Below are 21,526 nucleotides of genomic sequence, written 5' to 3' on the forward strand. Positions count from 1 at the left end.
AGCTTTGCTAGAGAGAGTCTACAAATTCACCTTAAAATAGCTGCCTAAATTTTAGACTGTTCTTCAGACTTTCAGGGCTACTTTTTCATGCGTACCACAGCTACTATATTGAAAATGCTTGAATACAAGTAGTAAAACTTGTTTTAGGTGAGCTTCATGCTATAGCAGTCAAAAGGTAGGATTACTTTTTGGGTGCATACTACAGTGTTAAATTAGCCACAAACTGATTTGCTCCAGTCTAGAGGTTAGATCTCTGGGCTGAAGCTTAAGTTTGTTGTTTCAGTGCCAAATTCCACTGCTGGCTTGTATGAATAGCTTTGCTCCTTCTGCTCTTTCTTGGTTTCCCTGGTTGCACTTGATGGGGGTTTTACTGTAAAGCATGAATATTATTCACAAATTGTTTGAACAGAGATATCTCCTTTTGTGCCTGTAAAAGGCTAGGCTTGCCCATTGCCAATGCAAGTACTGCTTGCAAGCCAGTGCATGCAAAAATGGGCTTTAAACAAACAGGTTATTTACATGTGTATGGTGTTGTGTGCACTGGGGACCCCAACAACCATTAAGCTTCTATGGGTGTCATATGTGTAGGTAGTCATATTGGTTCATTATTAGGCCAATGGCATGCTGAAGAGAATGTAATTGTGAATGACATTTTTGCAGTAATTCCACAATGAATTCACTGTTACCAAAGGTACCTGCTGGCTGAAAAATCATTGCAATGGGCTAAAGATATAAAATCTGGACATTGAGAATTATAGACTTTTTTTTTCCCCTGGAGAATCAAGTTCCTTTTGAAACTGTTTCAAACTACAACTTTTTTGATTACTATTATTTGTAAACATTTGCCATATTGTTTAGATGATGATTCATTTTCAGACTCTTTGCTTCTTTGTATAAATCTGGTCATGTGCGGTAAAATCCTGGCCCCTTGAAGTTAGTGGAATTTTTGCCATCCATTCAGTGAGGTCAATATTTCACCCTTTCTGCTGTTTTTTTTGGTTGGTTGGTTGGTTGGTTTTTTTCTCTTGATGAAAAGTTATTCCCAGAGGGGACAGATAAGAAAATAAAGAAAAATGCATGTGCTAAATACAACCAAGCACAAGAAACAGTTTAGGTTCCATAAACTGTTGGTGATAAAATTATTGAACATTGAACTAATTGAACTTATATTTTTAGTGATAAAATTTATGAATATTCAGACGCTGGAAAAAATCTGATATGATTCACAAGTAAATGAATTAGGTCTCACTATATTTTTCTATTAATGAGGTAATATCCTACATATGATACATGGCTAATTTCAGCTTCACCTTATACAATAATGTAGCTATATTTGTAAAATGAAATCATTTTTAATCATAGAATTTCTTATATAATTCAAGAGCACATTGACAATGTCAGAAAGCTAGAAGAAAATGTCTTCTTGTACCAACAGAAAGCTACAATTCTTCAGGACTGCTGAAATGTATCTTTTGAAAGAAATGATTTTTCTCCAAAATTTAATTCTTTAAACCTGTAAATGTTGAAAAAGAAAAGGGGGGAAAATGTAAAAATGTGTTAATTCTGACCAAGAATCAATACATATAGTTAAAATAATATGGTTTTGCATTTTTTTAGGTTTTCCAGCCAACATCTCCAAATTAGGAGATGCCACTCAATCTTACTCTCTAACACTTTCTCCTCAAAACAACCCCAAACAAACAAAAAAAGAACCCCAAAACACCCTAACAGAACCCCAACAAAACCCAAACCATAAAACAACAGTCAGATCTTGTTAAAGTTAAATCTAAATTCTCTAGTCTATTGACTACTCAGCTGTAGGGCTCTACGTAATGTCCGTACATGATCTGCTTTGCATTTCAAATACCACATGGATTATAGTGGTTTTAAACTGATTATCAGTATATGGATACATCTGGTGCCACCTGGTGACTGCAGATGAGGCATATATGTTTACCAGCTTTGAATTGTCATTGAACTCCTTCTGTTACTCAGTTTGTGAATGAGGTTTTTGCGCTATACATTAATACAACTCAGGAAAAGGTTATTTTGTCACTTGCATTATAGTCATTATATTTTCTATGCTTTTTTAGCTGTACCAGCTGCTAGAGCACATGTAAAAGAGAATAGCACAAATTAATGTGAATGAGTTGAGGAAACTTGTCCAAGTACTTTTAAATTACCATTCTGCAACACCATATGTCCTGAATTATCTGCCAAGTCACTTGTTGCTTACTCTGATGGATAGCTGAATGCCAAATTAAAAGGGGGGGAAAAGTTATTCTTTTAAATTTAGTATCTGCAGAAAATGTTTTAATCTTACTAAATTGCATGCAGCATCCACAGATGGGATGGGAGTTACCTTTATGTAAATCATAATGCAAGTCCATGGCATATACAGTTTTTTTCATTGGGTTTCATGGATTTTCCTGGCAATGTCTTAAAGGCCTAAGAAAGGCTAAGTTCAGACCATTGTCTAAATATTTGGGAAAAAAATATTTATTAAAAGAGAAGAAAACCAAACCTCTGAGACTTAAAATATACAGACAGACATTTCTGAAGGACTGAAAGATGCATCATATGGGTATCAGAGACAGGGTATAAGAGTCTGGCATGTGTTTAAGAACTCGTAGAAGATCCTGATACCTTAATTATCATTTCAGTACCTTGCTTGCTGTGGTTATGTGCTTTTATGTTACAAGGAATGGCATCTGAAAGAGATGGGTGAGGTCATATGTAAGAAGATAGCAGCTCTGATGCCTTGCAAATCAGATGTAAATCCAGGAATGCAGTGAAAGGACAAGGGGAAATGGCTTTAAGCTGAAGGAAAGTAGATTTAGATTAGATATTAGAAAGAAATTCTTTACTGGGGGGGTGGTGAGGCACTGGCACAGGTTGCCCAGAGAAGTTGTGGATGCCCCATTGCTGGAACTGTACAAAGCCAGGTTGGAAGGGGACTGGGCAACCTTTTCTAATGGAAGGTTGCCTGCCCATGGCAGGTGGGTTGGAGCTAGCTGATCTTTTAGGTCCTTTCCAACCTAAACCATTCTATGATTCTATGAATCTAACCCAGTCAAACATATTCTAATAGTGCTGTATGCTCGCCAGGGACATTTTGGAGTTCACAGAGTGTGTGGTGACAGCATCTTTGCTCAGACACCAATCCATCGTTCCACATCTGAGTGTTGAAAGAAGTAGCAGAAAGTTACATGGTGGTCTGGCCGACACTCTGATCTGGGTAATGGGCAGACCAATTCCTGAGAGCTTGCTCTGGCATTTATATGCTATTCAGTGTGTTAGCAGCCATTGCAAACTCTTGGACAGGAAGAGTTAATCAGTTGGATCAGTAGGAAAGCTTGCTATCTTGGGACTTTTAAGGAGGTGGGGAGAGAAGGGGCATTATTTTGCTGTCACGGGCTAAAGTTATATTTTATAAATCTTGACGCATGTAGCTGATTGATAATTATTTGAAGTGTGGGAAGGTAGAAAAGAAGAGGAGGTGTTGATAATACAAGTTGTCTTTCACTTGAATCTACTGATGCAATTCTCATCAGAATAAACAATGACTGATCTTATGCCAAAATGTGTTTCAACATCTGATTTTTTTTTTAACAGTGTTGCTATGTAGTTGTGGAGAGAATGAAAGGATGTGGGAGAACAACCAGGGTGAGGGGTATGGTCCTGAAGAAGAGTCAAGAATGTTGTACAGTATACTTTCTAGGCCACTGGAGCACGCTTTTATGTGGATATTCAGGCACTCACCTAAATCATCTGGAAAGGGATACAGACAGCAAGGCTAGATAGCTTTGCAGGCAAAGTGCCTTCAGTCTGGCAGCACTCCCAGAAATAGATAAAAGGTCTAAAGGTGAAAAGTCAGAAAACAGCATGAAAGCAGCACAAAGCCTGAAGAATCATTTTCCATCCTGAAATGCTGGCAGCATGGATTCTGCATGTCTGACAGAGCTCCTATCAAGCCTCACAGAAGCTCCTATCTCCTTGCAAATTCCCCACATGTGGTCACGTCACCCACTCTGTTCTTTTTGTGACTCTTAGTATCTTTGGACTACTTGAAATAGCCCTTTGAGGAGTCCCAGTGTCCTGAGATGAAGCCAGTGCTCTTTGGAGCTGCACATATTGCTCAGCTTCAGTCTCAGTCAGGCTCCTCTTAATGTGTACAGAGCTTTAATCAGCTTTCGCGTATTATTTTCCTTCCAAGCCTCATGAGATATCATTTTCCCAGCCCTGCACTGCCACACAACCCAGTGGTGTACGAGGGAAAGCTGCTATGTCAGGGTTGTTATTTCATCCTGGTAGCAGCATAGGCCATCATGAAGGAGACCAGGGAATGTACACAGGTTGTAGGCCCAGCACACTTGCAGTGGACTTTAACTACAAAAATATTGAATCTGTGTTTTTTTTTAATATACCTTCAAATTCTTACCTAGTTACTGAACTGGGAGGTATATTGGTAAATCAGGGGCAGAAAGAAAGATTTTATGAGCACTGCATGATGACCTGTAGTTTTCTTATCTAAAACACTCTCTGGTAACTTTGGAAAATACCAGTCTCAATGACTTGTGTAATGCTTTTTGGCTGTTGAGATTAAAGCATCATTTTTGTTTTGAAAATATCTCCCACAGAAGTTCGTGAACTATGTGCCTTTTTTTGAATGTTCTGATTAATGACAGTCTAGCTAGTAATGAGTATGGAGGACGCAATGTAAAGATACTTTTTTGGGCATAAAGTACACATTCTTGAAGTAGAAAGGGAGAGCACAAAGTTGGTTCTTCCCACTCCTAGCTGCTTGAGTGGGTAGCTGAATATTTTTTCCCAGATGCATCTGATAAGATACTATTTTCTGACAGGTTTTAACATATTGATAGACAGAGATGAATGGAAGAAGCTGTGTAGGATATATTTCAGTTTATAGGTATAATAGCCTATCCACATGTTCAGTCTTTCATATAATCTTTTGGCCACATGAAAAAAACGTGTAGCTTGTAAGGACAGCTGTACCATAAAGGTGGAGATGACTAATTGTATGTAAGATGGAGATATGGATTTATAAAAGTATTTTTCTTTGATTTTTGGAGAGATGCTGACTGTTTTCAAGTTCAAAAAAAGCTGCATATAAATGTCATTATGTCTTGGCAATAAATCCAAACTGTATGTGTTTATATGAATCAGAGGTAAGGTGGGTGGGTGAGTAGAAAAACCTGTGACAATTACTCAAGAAATACTCCAGAAGCTGATATCCTGGTGCCATCAAATAGAGCTGCTAGCAATTTCAATATTGAGGTAGGCAATGTGTTCTACAATATGCACCCATCACCTTGTAACAAATGCTAAATCATAATATTCCAAAGTTGAAGCAGTAGCAAAAGACACGTCAAAATATGGGGAAACATGATAGCTTCTTGACCTGTACAAAATAATGAGCAATTTTTTATTGGCAACATAAAAAAATTCTGGCTAGCATGATCCTTACAGATAGATTCCTGAAATCTATGTGGTGGTATTGAGTATGACTTTCACCAGCTGTGAATCTAGTCCTTTATTTTAGCAGTTTGCAGAAGTTCAGAAAATATTGATGATAGCAAATACAGTTTTATTTTAAAGAGAACTGGTGAACCAAACTTCTACCTAAACTTGAAGTGTTACAGATTTAGAAAGACGAAATACTTTTCTGTCATTATTTACTGACTTTGTCACACTTCTTGTGTGAAATGAAATGAAAGTATTTTCTACCATGAGGAGATGAGTGGAGATTAGGAATAAATATTTGAAAATCTAAAATAAATCAACATGTTTAGAAAAAAAATTCAAAATCTTTAGAAAGTTAATTAAAAATTGAGGTCTGTGGAAAAGTCAGATTTCTCCTTGAGAAGTCACATTTTCAGTGCTGATTTCTTTTCCCTTCTTTTTATATTTGTTGATTTCCCCTTTACAGCACTCTCTCAAGTTTTAAAATCAGAATAGGGATAGCATAAAAATAAAAAAAGAAAATGTCCAAAATCTCTGCCTTCTACAGTCATCTTCATGGTCCTGTGCTGTCATCTTCACAAACCTCTCAGCCTAGCATCCATTTTGCCAAACCTACCCATTTTCCCTTCCTGACAACTCAACAACTGCAAAGATAGTTTCAACTAAAGATTTTTACAGCCTTTCAATGCTTGAAAATAGATTAAGAATCAGCTCCGAGGCCAGTAGTATAAATCTGTTAAGAAGACCAAGAGGTTAAACAAATAGAATTTTTTTGAGGTAGTCTTGTCTTCTAAGGTCTAGAAGTCCCCATTGCCAATTACCTGTACATTCGGCTGTGCAATTTAACTTATGAAGTTAACAAATTTATAAGTATTAAAAGAGACCAGTATCTTCTCTGCCTAGAGCAGCCTCTCAGTGAAGAGGACGGTTAATGATTTTGCCCTTGATACAACAGACTGAGATCTGTGCTACATATAAATAAATGTATACAGTTGCATGTATGTAAGGGGGTGGAAGTCAGCTCCCCATTCAGATGCCTGAAGCTGAATGCAATGTAGCAGTAGAGCTAGGGGTCTGTGCAGAGATGTCTCCTGCTTCAGGGCAACCTGCCTGTCCTCCGCCTGCACTGCAGAGGGATGAGACCCTCCAGTTGGTCTTGTGTCACATCTGTGTAGATCTCTCTGATTCTCTAGAGTGTCTTAAGCAGTACAGTGCTGTTTGAATCAGTCTGTTTACTGCTCACATAAAAGCCAGATAGCTGAACTCTTAGTAAGGTCAGTGATGAGCAAGAGGGTTAGCTGACCAAATGCAAGTATCTATTGTAAGCTAAGAAAAATAGTTCTCTGGGCTCCACTCATTACATCAATTAGGGGCCTAGCTCAGAAGCTCACATGTAGTGGATAAGTGAAATATGAGGCATCCTAGAATATGTGTGAGACGGGTGGGCCTGGCCATTATGACACAGGACCTGTGGGCAGCTGAGATGATTTTCCTAGGTATAATAGGAGCTTAAAAACCGAATTAACATATACAGCCTATAATTCAGTGTTTAAATCTAGACATAAATCCCATCCTGTAGGTTCTGCAACCTATCCGCTTTCTGACAATGTCTAGTTCAAAAATCTAGGAAAGATTTTAGGAACAGGACAACCAGAGCCCTACTGTTGAAAGAGACTCAAAGGCACAGCAGTTCCTTATGGACACAAACTTCCAGGCAATCCAGTGCTGAACAGTGTCTACCAAAAAATATTTTCAAAGAGCCATTCTAGAATTCTTCGTTGCTATGAGGAACTACCGTGCTGAAATGCAGTTACCTTGAACTTGCTTATGGAAATACTTCTTAAATAAATTGTATTTAGGAAGTTGGAAGACTTCTAGTTGGAAGACTAGAATTTAAAAGACTTTTTAACTGAGTCAAATATGCAATCATGCCTAATAATCTATAAAATCTTTCCAAACCTTCAGCCGTGGGAAGATCCTATGAAAATTTAAAAAACAGAAACACACCACTGTCAAGAAGCTTGCTCATATATGGCCCTGCACACTCCACCATCAGCTTTGCACTTGTCACAGGGCATCCCTTGTCAAATTGCTCTGTGAGCAGTGAAATGTATGGAATCTGATTTCCACATAGCTATGTGCATCATGATTGAATTTTCCCTGTTTTTGATGTTATGAACAGTCATCAAAGCTTTTGAAGAGACTGAGGCACTTGTAGTATCCTCTTTTGTATGAATTCTCTGGTGTCTACTCAAATAGTTGTGCTCATACTCCAAAATTTTCTTCAGATCTCAATCATCTGTCTCTTTTGGAAAACTTGCAGGAATTTAGTATTTCTAATATTCCTTCCTGTTAACATCCACCTAGAGCAGTCCAAAAAATTCAAAAGTCACACTGGACTGACTGACAGAGTCCATTAATGTGATTACAGAGGCTTTCTTGTCTTGGGAGACTACGAATTTAGCCTGTCAATTTAGCAACTGTTTTCTGGATAGAGGATGTATGTCTCGCATACTGTGCTGACAGAAGTATTTTAATTGTACTTTATACCAGTGTCAGGTTCCATATCTTCCACATCTTTGCACCAGACTGGCAGGAGGCAAAATTAGTTCCCCTTTCAACTGAGCTACTAAAACACTGCTGGGGGTTGGTAATAAAATATTATCTAAGTTTGCAGGCTTGTCACAATGTGTGAGGCCTTCTAGAAGGAAAATAAAAAGGAAACCTGAAATATCTGCCCTCAAAGCCTTACATTTATGTACTACCGAGATACAACTGAATATTTGCAGAAAATGCAAAAAAGTCTGCCACCATTTTATTTGCACCAACTAGTTTTAGACATCTACTGTAAGTACAAACAATCTGGTTGATAACATGAAATTTCTCTTCCCTGCTCAATTAGACTTCTCCTTATTAAGCCTCTGTTTACTACCATGCACTGAACTGAGTAAAAATACACTTACATAAGCTCAAAGGAAAAAACTTTCCATATCCTAAAGCACATTAGGAATACCTCTTCTCCATTCATTTCTAGGATTCACCATGTATATAAGATCTGTACAGATCGAGATTCAATCAGCTGGTAAATTAAAGAGCAATACAATGCTAAGACTAACCTGAAACAAGGAGAGCTCACAGTATTGAATGATTTGAACTAATTCATTCCCCTTGGCATCAGTTTCAAAGACTTCCTTCTAGCAATCTACCCTTAAATACCTCTAAGTAACTATTTTGCTTCTGGTCTCTCACTGCACAGAACAGCTTTTAAAAATGCATATCTCCCATTTTTCCTTTGATCTCTTTGCAGTGGAAATCCAAAGGCAATATTTTTATTTCTAGCAATCTTCTATTGTTTAACACTACACGTTTCCAAAACCTCATAACCATTAGGATTGTTCTTTTGATTCTTGTGTGCAGAGAGGGTCTTAAAGTGTTTCTTGTTAAAGAATTGAACAAAGCTAAGAATATCACTAACCCGTGATAAAAATTGGTTGTCAATGCCTCTCAAATACATTTTTCAGTCCCAGCACATCCTAGCATAGTTGCATCAGACTTAGTCTCCTCTGTGTACTTCAGAATAAATGTCCTCTTTGCATCTGTGAAATATGGAAAACTTACAGTGTGGTTCAAAAACTAGAGCTGCTGCTAAATAACAAACCACTGAATAACATACCAGGAATACTTATGAAATATACTTATGAAACAGCTTACTATGAAATTCTTCTGCACCTTCTGAAGATTTAGGAGGTTTCTTTGTCCCTGCCATACTCTTTTATATTCCTTTTTCTTCATATTTTTAAAATAGAAAAAACATTCTTCTTTAGGTGTTTTGCAAATTTGCTTGATTCCCACTGTGTTATTTGGGAGTATAACCATTTTAATTTTCTCAAACATGAAATTTACTCCACAGCCATGAAGATATCTCAAATTACTTTGCAACACTAAATAATTGCAATAAGCTGTAAAGAAGTTTAGCTACTTCCCACCCTCTGAGAAGGGCTTGTATCTCCTAAACAGTTTGTTGATACCAAGGGAGGCCACCAATCTATTACTGTTCTTTCTGCCAAAGCTCCTTTTGTAAAACAATCTTTCTCATTCCTTAGCCAGTGGAATGCCTTTTCTTGTGTCTAGATCCATGAAGCTCAGGGATAAACAAAGGATCCAGATGAGATTTTAAGAACTCTTCTTTTTCTGATGTTTCTCTCAAGACGTCCCTGTAGAAGCAAGCCAATTTTCTTCCACCTCTCTAGGTAAATATTGGAGCCATTTTGGGAGAAGGCAAAAAAAACCAGGTAAAAACAAGAGCTTTCCCACACTTTTCTAATCAGACTAGAGACACAGGTTCTCAGGAGGTGGAATATCAGACATATACTTCACTAAAATGATATTGCCTTTATGAACCATTCTGTGTTTGAGTAAAGAATCTGTGCATCCATTTAAAAACCATTCAGATGGGAGGGACCCCACTAGGTTTACTTGGAACATTCAGGAAGTTTCAGTATTGGCTTCATTCATCATGCAAACCTTGAGAGAGGTGTATATGAGTTTTAACATGATGCAAAATAAATAATTCAAGTTCTTCTTTAATCCTTTCCATAAGATCTCTTTTCTTTCTTAGCTCCAGTGTTTTTCAAAACACTTTAATTTTTTTCTTTCACTGTCCCTGAATGAAAACAACGATGTTTGCTTGTCACTTCTCATTATGAGCACTCAAGCAATGCCCAGAACTCTTATTGGAAACACTGTTCTACCTAGTTTCAAGAAGATATGTGGTGATATAGCGAGTGTAACTTTCAGAGCTGAAAACGAATTCCAAATATCCTGACACTCTTTTATTGAATGTCTACTTTTAGCAGTTTTCCACCCTTGCTCAAGGTACTGGCATTGACTGATGGATCAGCATATCCATCCACTAATAATGGTCATAGGAAAACACTGATTGAAAATGACTACTTTTTTATACAGACTGTGTTTTGGATCAGCTCTCAGAGATACAGGGAGGAGAAGAAAGAGAATAAAGAAGAGAAAGTGCTGAAGCCCTTTGACATCCATCTCACAAATGCATGTCCTAAATCTATCAAATCCAATATCTTTTCCTCTGCTTCTGTCTGGAAACTTTTATCAATTCATTTTACAGCATTTCCTTTCCATTCTCTATTCTCCTTTTTCAAATTAAAGAAATATATACTTTTTTTACATCAGGCAGGATCCTGAAGAAAAGAGTCAAACATTCTGCTTGTAAGCAACTAGAAGAAAATATAGACACGAATAGTAGTCTACCAGAATTTGCAAGAACAAATCCTGTCATAACAATATAATTATCATTCATCACCAGATAGCAAGCTCTGTATGTTGGGGGAAAGCAGTACATATCATAGAGTCTGAGTTTTGTAAGACATCGTGTACTGAAAATACAGCCTAAGGAAACCACACTCAGGGTAGTTCCTGATAGTATATGGTGAAATAGGATGAATGAATCCAACAGAGGGATAAAATTAGCAATTCTGCAGGGGTCTATACCAATAAGTACATTCATTCATGACAAATTAGATGAAATAGAGGGTGTGTTAATTCTGCAGACAACACAAAACTGAGAGGGATCACAAGGCAGGACACAGAATTCAGGATGGTTTTGGCAAACAAAAAATTACTACTGTAAAAAAATAAAACAGTTCAGTGAGAAAAAAGGCATGGTTCTAAGTAGGGCAGAAATAATCAACCAAGTATTTATGGGAATTGAAAATAATTAAGATAACAGCTCTGCAAGGGATATTAAAACAAGACTGATATAAAGACTGGACAATACCATATTACTGTGCAAAAGTTAATACCACATCTGATCACATCAAAATGAGCGCAGATCATAGTATCCTAGAATCACAGAATGGCCTAGCTTGGAAGGGACCTTAAAGATCATCTGGTTCCAACTCCCATAAGAAAAATCTGAAGGAATAAGTACTTTAAAAACTGAAACTATTTTAAAGAAATAAAGTATTCTCTGTATCCACATTTCACAGAACAAGAATTTATGGGCTTAAACTGCACGAAGTTGAAACAAATTAAGTATTGGAAACATTGTCTGGAAATGGTACAACATATTCACCCACCACTGCAGGGCTTTAAGTAAAGATTGGACAAATTATTTTCCTTAATATGTTTCATTAATGCTTTTTGTGCAGTGTGGCTGTCACAGAGACTGGAAGTGATCAGTCCATGCTATGACTATTGTGACACACAAATTGCTTCAGCTGTAATAGGATGAGCATAAAAATGCATTAGAAAATGATAGGCTCATGTCTTAGGTAGGTTAAGTGTAACCAAAAAAAAAAAAAAACCCAACCAACCTCCAAGGTTTTTAAAATTCAGCTTGTATTTGAAAAAGATGTAATGAAAATAACTGAAACTTGTAAATTTAACTTTTCAAAATTCAGACAAGCAAAAAATAAAGCACTCCTTAAATGTGACAGGGATTTTGTATTAGCTATGGCAACATCCCTGTTCCTAGTAATGTCTCAGCAAAGCTGAAAGTAAATTTTCAGCAAGATAAATGAACATGATATTACATAAAACACAGTTATCCTTTGCTAACAGTAATGCATATTAGCCCCAAATGAGAACACTTAGGTGTGATCATTGAAAATATATTATCACATATGTGATATACATTGAGAAAGACTTACAAGAAGTCAAAAATGGCAGCTTCCCTCCCTACCAATGGGAGATATATTAAAAGTAATCTCCTAAAGGTAACACGCTCAGCTTTAGCTCTACATGCTTTCTTCTCACAAACCCTGGAAAAGTGTCCAGAATGATGAATCCAGTACTTTTGAAAAATACCTGTCTCATATCTCAGCATTACAGGTTAGGAGACATGAGCCATGGTTAACTGTGGGTCAGTATTGGCATGAGATAGCACAGCTATCAAGTTTTGAGTTGGTTGGCATATGGTTTATGTCTGACAAATAAATTCTGTTGAGCTGTATGCTAAGGGAAGTGTTTACCTTACCCAAATTAAGCTATATAAAAGTTGATATGTGTCTTGAGTTGCATATCAAAGCTTCTCTCTGCTAGATGCCTTTCTTGGCTGACATGAAATACAATCTTTTCATAAGAAAATTTTAAGGACATTTTATAAAATTAATAGTTAGAGTTTTCATAATCATATTGTATAACCACAGTGATTTAATGTGAAAAAACATGTTGGGGGATTGGTCCTTCTTATTGTTAGATTATGGGCAAATTTTTGAATAAAGGAACATTTCAAAATAAAAAAAAAAATCCAGAATATTTTGTTCAAAAACATCCACATTAAAATATCTGATTCTTTAAGTTTGTTTTGTTTTTTTTTTTTTTATTATATCTACCTTGCATGAATTCATAATTGGAATTACATTAGGCTCTAGAGAAAAGAAATCTGGAAGTCAAGCATTAAAGACCTTGACAGCATTGAGGTGAAATGTGGGCATGAGAATGTTAAAGGACACAATTTGTAATTAAATCTTATGAAAATTTGCATTCATAAGAAGTTACAATATTACTAAAAAATTTACGTTTAGTCCTCAGATTGTTTTTAGTCAATTTATAGTGCCTAAGACCCATGCATACATCTGTTTCCTGCATCTGTTTCATGTCTGTTTTCTGTATGTTTTGTGGTTACATCTGTTTCCTATGAAAAAAAATAGACATGGAGGCAGAGTATTATAAAATGAAAAATAATACTTCAGTACCACAGTAAGAGTGTGGTACTTACTTTTAGGAAATGTAATGAGTTCAAAGACAATGGAGAAACTGCATGTGTAAGAACCCGGAAGACTACAACTCCCATGATTCCTTGTCCCATTATTCCTGCCGAACTGAACCCTTTCCAAGGAGGGCAGGGAGGTTGCCTATGGAAAGCAGAAAATAACAATATAGAAGGTGGCTGTTGCGTGGTTACTGTCACACACGCTGGTCTGAAACGATGCTGTCCCTGAGCTCAGTTTGGCAACTTCCATCCAGATGTCTGCCTTACACTCTTGATGGCCGCACAGCATGCCAACTGTGCAATGCACAGCGAGCAGGAAATGTTTGGCCAAAGGACTTTGGCCAAGTCTGGGGCTACCATTGCAGACCTGCAGCTTATGCGGTCTTGTGAGGATAGCTGCAACATGACTTTCAGGATTTGCTGTTTAGAGACCCGTCCAGTACTGTGACAACTGAATTCAAGTTTTCTTGACATTGTATCTCCAAGTGGTTCAATTTAGCTGGATATTTATTAGTGACTTAGTGCATGTGAAAGGAGTTGGGGTAGGAGAGATTTTTGAACCCTTCCTGGTGGAACTAATTCCTTTGTTGTAATCAGAACGTATTTCAGCTGATAAAATAATGATACAATAATAGCAAACCAAAGAAGAGCAGAACTCAACAAACCAGAATGTAAATCATGAAACTGTATATGCATAGGAATAACTTGTGTGCTGTGGACTGTACTGAAATGTAGAGCTAAGAATTTTGAAGCTGTTTGGCTGATGACAGCTATAGAGCAATAGTGCTGAAGCAACTGACACCTCGATGACACACCTTTATAATTTTAATTTCCTTATATAATGTAGTACTGCATGAGATGACATCTATTCATCTAATGTCATATGTTCTTTTTTTCCTTTGCTTTAGGTTTTTCCTCCAATCATGCTGTCATGATTGACATCACTCAGAAATTTATTCCCCTAACTACTTGAAGCCATTGCAGGATTTGCTTTCTTTTATAAACAATAGGCAAAATAGTTGTAAATAAATAACAAAGACAGGAACCAGGGAAACTGTTTGCCCAGGGAAATAGATTTACACAGATTCTGAGCTCTTGCACCTAATCAGTAGGTAAATGGGCACTGCAGTTTGAGTTTCCAGCAATGAAAGCCATTATGAGATATCTAGATGGAGAAAAAGACGCAGCTGGGGTTCACATTCTACCTTTTCCAAACTAACTTTTAAATTTTTCTGTTTCCTGGATGTCTGAGAGATCATCATCTATCAATCTCTACTTTGATGTCATGGGGACAGGAAAATGTCTCAGACCTAAATAGCATTAATTTAACTTAGATTTCTCTTCCTGTCATAGCAAAGGAGCTTCTCTTCACACAGACTGTACAGGGAACATAAACACAAATTGGAGAGGACTGTTCCACTTGGTATCTAAAAGGATTGTTAGATATCCAAGTCAGAATGATTCATTCCCACGTACAGTGAGTGCAGGGAAAACAAGTGCAATAGAAAACGCTTGTGTCCTTAAGCACTGAAGTGTACAGACTTTGAGCCATGCTCTCTTATTTTTCTATTTTGTTTTCTTTTTGCCTACTCATCACCATAAGATATAACAAGTATACACAGTCACCAAACTGGTTTGCTCAACCCTATAAATAGTGCTGAAGTAGAAAATTTTCAACAAAATTTTAAAAAGACAAGAATCCTTTGACCTGGCCAAATTTAAACAGCCTCACACTTAACACACTAACTCCAAAATTTACAATATAGTTGCACCACTGCTGAGCCTTGGGAAGTTACAGTAACAGTCAATGACTGTAAGACCTAGTAGCTCCCCGTCCTCCAGGATTTAAGGAAGATTCATATGTTTTCTGTGAGTGTTCTGTCAAAGCTTCACATTGCATGGCTAATGTCAGTGTGTACTGGTTATTTGTTTTGGCTTCTGTAATGAGAAGTATTTTTCAGTACTTTGAAAGTAAAATTCGTTATAAGGCTGATAACTTAAGAACAAGTACTCTGGGTCAACAATTAACTGCTGAAATATTCTGAGTGCCATAGAGCACTCAGAACTTCAAAGACAAGTACTTCATTTTGCTGCAGATGAGGGAATAATTTGACCTTACTGCTTTGACATTCTATCTTTGGTTTAAATTAGTAGAAAATCTTAAAATAGGAAGTAAAGGGTCAGGGGTTAAAATAATGATGTAATTAAAATTGAAGTCTTAGGGTTTACCCTTTAAGTTTAAATGTTTCGGTAAGTTAAGGCTGAAATGATTTAATACACGATTCTATATTTGGGTAAATTCTGATGGTATGAATTCCAAAATGCGTGCATTAGCCTTGATATCTGAGTTAGCTTAAGATGAAAGGTTTTGATAAGCTATGAGAAAAACAAGCAGCTTTTGAGATAATGGACCCTATGTGTAAGTCAATCATTGTAATGTTATGTTGTTTGAAGCTGTGTCTTAATTTTTCAGAGCTTGCAGCTGATGATATGTTTAAGATAGCCTTTGGTTCTGGCAGGGCTTGAAGCAAATGTTTGTTTAGTACTGTCAGAAAGTACAAAGCTAGTGACATGCAAAGTGACAGAGTAATACTCTGAGCAGTCAGTGAGTTTGAAGTTAAAGCTTTCTGTCCTTGGGTTTTCTGCCCTTGTAGCTGTTTCCTTTGCTCCCTGGTACCCTGAACCTGAGGCCATGAGGAAGTCTCACTAGTTGTGGCAGACACTGTCAGAACACAACACATGCCTCTCTGTAAACGTTTTTCAGATCTATGATGGCCAGGAATCTCCTTTCTACTAATGCAACGTTTGAACCTCTTCTACCATTTTAATCTCCTTCTAGCTTCAAAAGCGTTGGCCGCAGTTGCAATTTAGAGAGCAGGCAAAGTCTGTGTATGCATGCAGTGCTCTCTTTTTTCTAAGTCAAAGAGAAGGTAAATCTAAGACTACAATAACTAGTGAGAATTGGGATTGAAATTGGGTCTCATTTTCCCCACTGACTCCAAGAACAGGTGAGAAAACAGACATGGATTTCAAGCCCCAGTCCACACTGGACAGAAATAATGAAGCAATTTGGGCAAGCGGGCATCCCCATGTGGGCTCTGCATGGTGTTCAGCCTAGAGGTGACAGATAATGCAGAGGTGCCCTGGAGGAGACCTGACAGAGCAGTGTGGACAGAGCCAGAGTCCTCTGAGAAGACATATTCCCAGGTTGTGTTTTTTGTCCTGACCACAGCTGAGACCAGGCACAGTGCACAGACCTTCTGCTTGTTCTTATCCCCGAGTGTCTCCCCCATCCATACTTACCTTCAGCATATTCTGAGCTGGGTTCCTTATCTCCTGAGTAATATTAAACCCATGTTTCTCTATATGTCTTCACACACAACAGTATTTTGTTTGTGAGGGTGAGTGAGCTAGCTCAGTCATCCCACAGTCCTCTGATAAAACAGACTCTGTGCCAGCCTGACCCAGTGCCAAGCCAAGCGTGCATGTCTGAGTGCATGGGAAGGGAGAGAAGGGATTTCTCTGCCTGTTGACTCCACATACCTTCTAACAATCCGGCACAGCTACTCGAGGTCAGCAATACACTATGGACGGGCAGGGATTGCTTCCCTAGAAATTTTTGATTACAGTCCTGAATTCCAGATCTCCAGTCTTGACTTTCCACCCCATTCTACCACTCCCATTTGAGGGGCCACCTCCCAAAGTAATTCTCTCATTCAGCTACTTAATTCTTCAGGTCCATGTTTTACAGCCACAAACATGGGAAATCTTAGATGTGGACACTGTCCCATTGAACAATTGTGAACTGTTTTACATGCAGAATAGCTAAAAAACGTACAAAATAGACAATAATGAAGATTAGAAAGGGGGTTGGAGAGGAGATCCAGGATCTATGGATTTTTTTATATATATTTTTTATTTATTTATTTATTTATTTATTTTATATCCACAGGATACCATTTATTTTAAACTTAATTGAGTTTCTGTCAGAATCTGTGCATTTAATTTTCTCTTCTTTCCTTCCCAAGGCTCTAAACTCATTTCAACTCATTCTTATGCTGTTCTCACATGCTTTACCTTTTTCCTGTTAACTTTTCTTCTGTGTATTTGTGTTTTTTTTCCACCTGACAACATGGTTGTGCTGCTGTCAAACATTTTTTCCTCCCTGCAGTGTCCGTCTATTTTCCTAGCCTTCAGATACCTTTGAGTCAAATGTTTTCATTTTTGTTTCCTCCTAAAAGAGCATCAGTCAGAGCACCTCTCACATGTGGATTGAGTTTGTACTTGGTTATTGAGCTGGGGACCAAAGGCAGTCTGTAAGTGATGATGCCAATACCATTTTTTATTGACATTGGCTAATTACACCTGTGTGCTTAACCTTACTGGTCTAACTGGTCTTGACTTGGGAAAGACTTAAGAGCCTGGTAGTTTAAAATAAAGAAACAAGCTTAAAATGAAAGTCTTCTGAAATTCAGTCTTCTGAAAATACAGAAATACACATCAAAAGAGGCTTTAAACATGATCTCTTGGAACCCTTTTCCTACTAACTCCCCTTTTTCTACCAACTTTGTCTGTAAATAGAATATGTTGCTTCATGCATGTGAATGTAGAACTGAGCCTTAAGATGTTAAGCTCTTTGCAGCAGGTATCTGTTTCTTCCTCTACATAGTCTTATTTTCAACATTCTGTTTAAGAAAACGTTTATTTTCTTTCTCGTTTACTCGTCTATTTTATTTTATAACTCTAACTTGCCTGTGTCCTGTTCACTGCCTCCTTCAGAGAATAATGGTTATTCCCCCATGATTCTTTCTTCCCTACAAAACTGAGATGAACCATGGAGAGATGAGAAAGCGTTTCCATCTTTCTCACTTCAAGGGACCTGACAGGAGCATTTGTGTTTGACTCTTCCTTGTTTATCTAATAATTTGCTCTAAAGAATGGTTGCCCATGGATTTTTTTACATACAAAAAGGTTCTATGAAAAAGCGCTCCGTGTTTATAGTAATTTATTAGCTGGAAAAAGGCTATCTTAGCTAATTTAATTGTTGCGTTTAAAGTGTTTCCTTCAACTCTGGCCAGTAGCAAAGATCCATCAGTTGGTGTATTACCTGGTAAACCATTTGTAGCTTAATTTTCTATAACTCTTCTTCAATGAAGAGGCCTGTAAGAGTTTTTGCCTTTTTTCACAGGTGCCACCAGTGCTTCTGGACAAGCAGTTTTCAGAATTTACGCCAGATATCACACCTATTATTCTGGCTGCCCACACCAACAATTATGAAATCATAAAGCTACTTGTGCAGAAAGGGGTTTCTGTGCCCAGGCCACACGAGGTCCGCTGTAACTGTGTTGAATGTGTCTCAAGTTCAGACGTGGACAGCCTCCGCCACTCTCGGTCCAGACTCAATATCTACAAGGCTCTGGCGAGCCCATCGTTGATTGCTTTATCCAGTGAGGACCCTTTCCTTACTGCTTTTCAACTGAGCTGGGAGCTGCAGGAACTGAGTAAAGTCGAAAATGAATTTAAGTCAGAGTATGAGGAACTGTCACGGCAATGCAAGCAATTTGCAAAAGATCTCCTGGATCAGACACGGAGTTCCAGGGAATTGGAAATTATTCTTAATTACAGAGATGATAATAGCTTGATAGAAGAACAAAGTGGTAATGATCTTGCAAGATTGAAACTGGCAATTAAATACCGTCAAAAAGAGGTGAGTGTGCTGGAGAATATTTAAGCATATTCACTAGTAGTAATGTGATAGATAAGAGCCTGAAATTCATCCTTTTAACTGAGACAAATTGCTGCTTGTCTTTTACTTTTGTTTGTTTGTTCTACCAGATTTCTGCTTTTTGTATAGTTTTAATTAGATGAATTTGAGTAGTTGTTACAGTTTGATAGTATCAGAATTTGAAATGTTCTCTTATAGGACAGATTCTGTGAAACTTCTTTTTATTTTACACCTGATTAGACATAGTCTCCAGTAGTTGTGCTCTGAAGTGCTTTTCAGTAATAGGATAAGAAATATCAAATTACCTTTAGCTGTGTCTGACAGAAAAAGGAGGCTATGTGCTTAAACACATACTACAGGTACCTCTATAGAGAATTTTTCTCAAAAAATAGCTACTATAAATAGATATTGGAACAGAAGATAAGTAGCAATGCATGATTCCCAAAAATGTCGACATCGAAATTCTCTTTCATAAAGAATCCAAAGTGGAAATACCTGGGTATTGGTTTCCATGATAGTTGAAAATTCCTAAGTTTGCCTCACTGATAAATGTACAGTTGTAATCAGAGGATGTCTGCATATCTTAAATACTGAAGTTCTTTTGCATGCAAAAGCAAAAGAAGCAGATTCATGTCAGAATGTGTTGTATGATCTTATTTGGAACCTGTACTTACAAAGTCATCTGAACTGTGGAAGTCTATAGGCAAAATAAATGCTGTTAGTAATTAGTACTTGTTCATACAAATTATGGCAAACACTTAAGAAACTTCTGTGTTATATTGAGCTAGTCTGTGTTATATTGAGCTAGTCTGTCTATCACTGCTAAACCTCTGTTCTGCAAAATATAATAGTAAATGTGATAATATATTAAGTGTGTTAGAAAGGTTTGCAGAAATAATAATTAAATGTGCAAATGATTCTTTTGTCCATTTGAAACACAATTTAGTAATCCTAAGAAGCTACCATTAAGGTAAGGACCTACTGAAGTTCTGCTGGAAAAATTCTCATTTGGTATCTGACATCATAAGTCTTCTAATGAGCATTTTTTCCTCCAGAAAATGTATGATTTTATGTTTTATAGTATAATGTTTTAGAGAACATATCCACTGCCTTCATAAATTATTTTCAGATGATATTTTGCCAGACTTAACAACTACTGTTTCTGTTTCTTGAAATGCCAATGCCAATCTTGTCTTACAGTCATTTAAGAAAATCAGGCTTGGACTTCTGTTTTCTCAAGGATTCATGCATCAAAATAAAATTCTGACCTCTCATTGTTTGTTTTTTTTTCTTTTAAATCTTAACAAAGAGCTTGAATTTTCTTAATTTGAGATAGAGACAGTGATAAACATATGTAGGGTGAAATATTTTTTGTAGTTGTGTTCCTGTGCTTAATTAAGTTGCAGTAATACAGCTGATTACGATTCTTCATAATAGCAAACATTAAAACAATGCTGATTTTGTGAAACAATTACAATCCACTGGATCTTTTATGCTTTACATACATTTTTAATTTCTATAAATATTTCCCCCTATCCCTACCACTTGAGTCTCAATGAAGTAAAATCAAGTTTTATTAGATTCTTTTGCTGTGTTCTTATATGTATTCCATACTGGGTGATGGAGCAAACAGTAGCCACTGTAACTATTCAGTCATTTTATTTCTCATTACTACAACAATATTCTAGTAAGTGCAGCTCTAAGATCAAGAAACTTACCTCAGGCATAACAATTGCTTGGATTCTGGCTGTCCTGGTGCATACAGATCATGAAGAAAATACATCAGATGGGTCTTTCTATTTCTTGTGTTAAGGATGTTACAACTGACACTGAATACAGCAGCCTCCAGGGTCTTTAGATTCTTTCAGCTCGGGCACTAGAACCCAGCCAGAAGCTCTTGATAGTATAACATTTTAGGCAATATAGTCACTGCTTTTGAAGATTATTTTCAGATGGTACTGTTCCAGACTTAACAACTACAATTTCTATTTCTTAAAATGCCCCCTCAATGAAACAGCAAAACAGATAATAATGCGTTGTCTTCCCCTCTTATCTTACCACTCCTAACGCCTCAACCTTTATTCATGCTATTACCAAAGGACATTATAACACCATATTGGGGCTGAGTTCAGAGTTCCATGAGTAAGAAATCACATCTGGTTGTCCGGAATGTCCAGTTGTAAGTCCAAAAATGGCATCTGAAAGTGACAAAATAGTGATGAATGTGGACAAATAAAATTAGAACATGTGTCCTTTTATATTGTTTTAATGATTTAGAGCTCAGGAGTTAAGGATTATTTTTTTTCCTTTCAAGTTGAAAATAACACCAAAAAGTATTAGAAGCAATTCCTTTGGGCATTGTAAACAAGTGGATATGAAACATATTAGAAGTAAGCCTTGTAAAGGAGTGGAGTAGGCTTTGGATAATATGACTTCGTTTAGTCTCCACACACAGGATTGGGTGGAACAGAATATTAAGGGTACTTGTAGAAGCAAACAAGTGGATGCCGAAGAATTTTCATTGTGTAAAGAAAGGAAAGTTGACAAATGTGAAGAGATCATTACCAAGCTTG

The 21,526-nt window shown here is 37.1% G+C and overlaps 1 protein-coding gene across 1 annotated transcript in view; it reads left to right on the forward strand.

The window, feature by feature from the left end:
* Window positions 1-21,526, forward strand: part of TRPC4 (transient receptor potential cation channel subfamily C member 4) — an 85,067-nt gene that overhangs the window by 4,524 nt on the left and 59,017 nt on the right. The window contains exon 3 of the mRNA XM_029960989.1: window positions 18,417-18,935. Coding sequence (XP_029816849.1) covers window positions 18,417-18,935 — 519 coding nt within the window. The remainder of the gene's footprint in view (window positions 1-18,416; window positions 18,936-21,526) is intronic.

This window comes from Manacus vitellinus, unplaced genomic scaffold (genome assembly GCF_001715985.3).
Source record: "Manacus vitellinus isolate BGI_N305 unplaced genomic scaffold, ASM171598v3 scaffold_2_pilon, whole genome shotgun sequence".
NCBI classification, from domain to species: domain Eukaryota; kingdom Metazoa; phylum Chordata; class Aves; order Passeriformes; family Pipridae; genus Manacus; species Manacus vitellinus.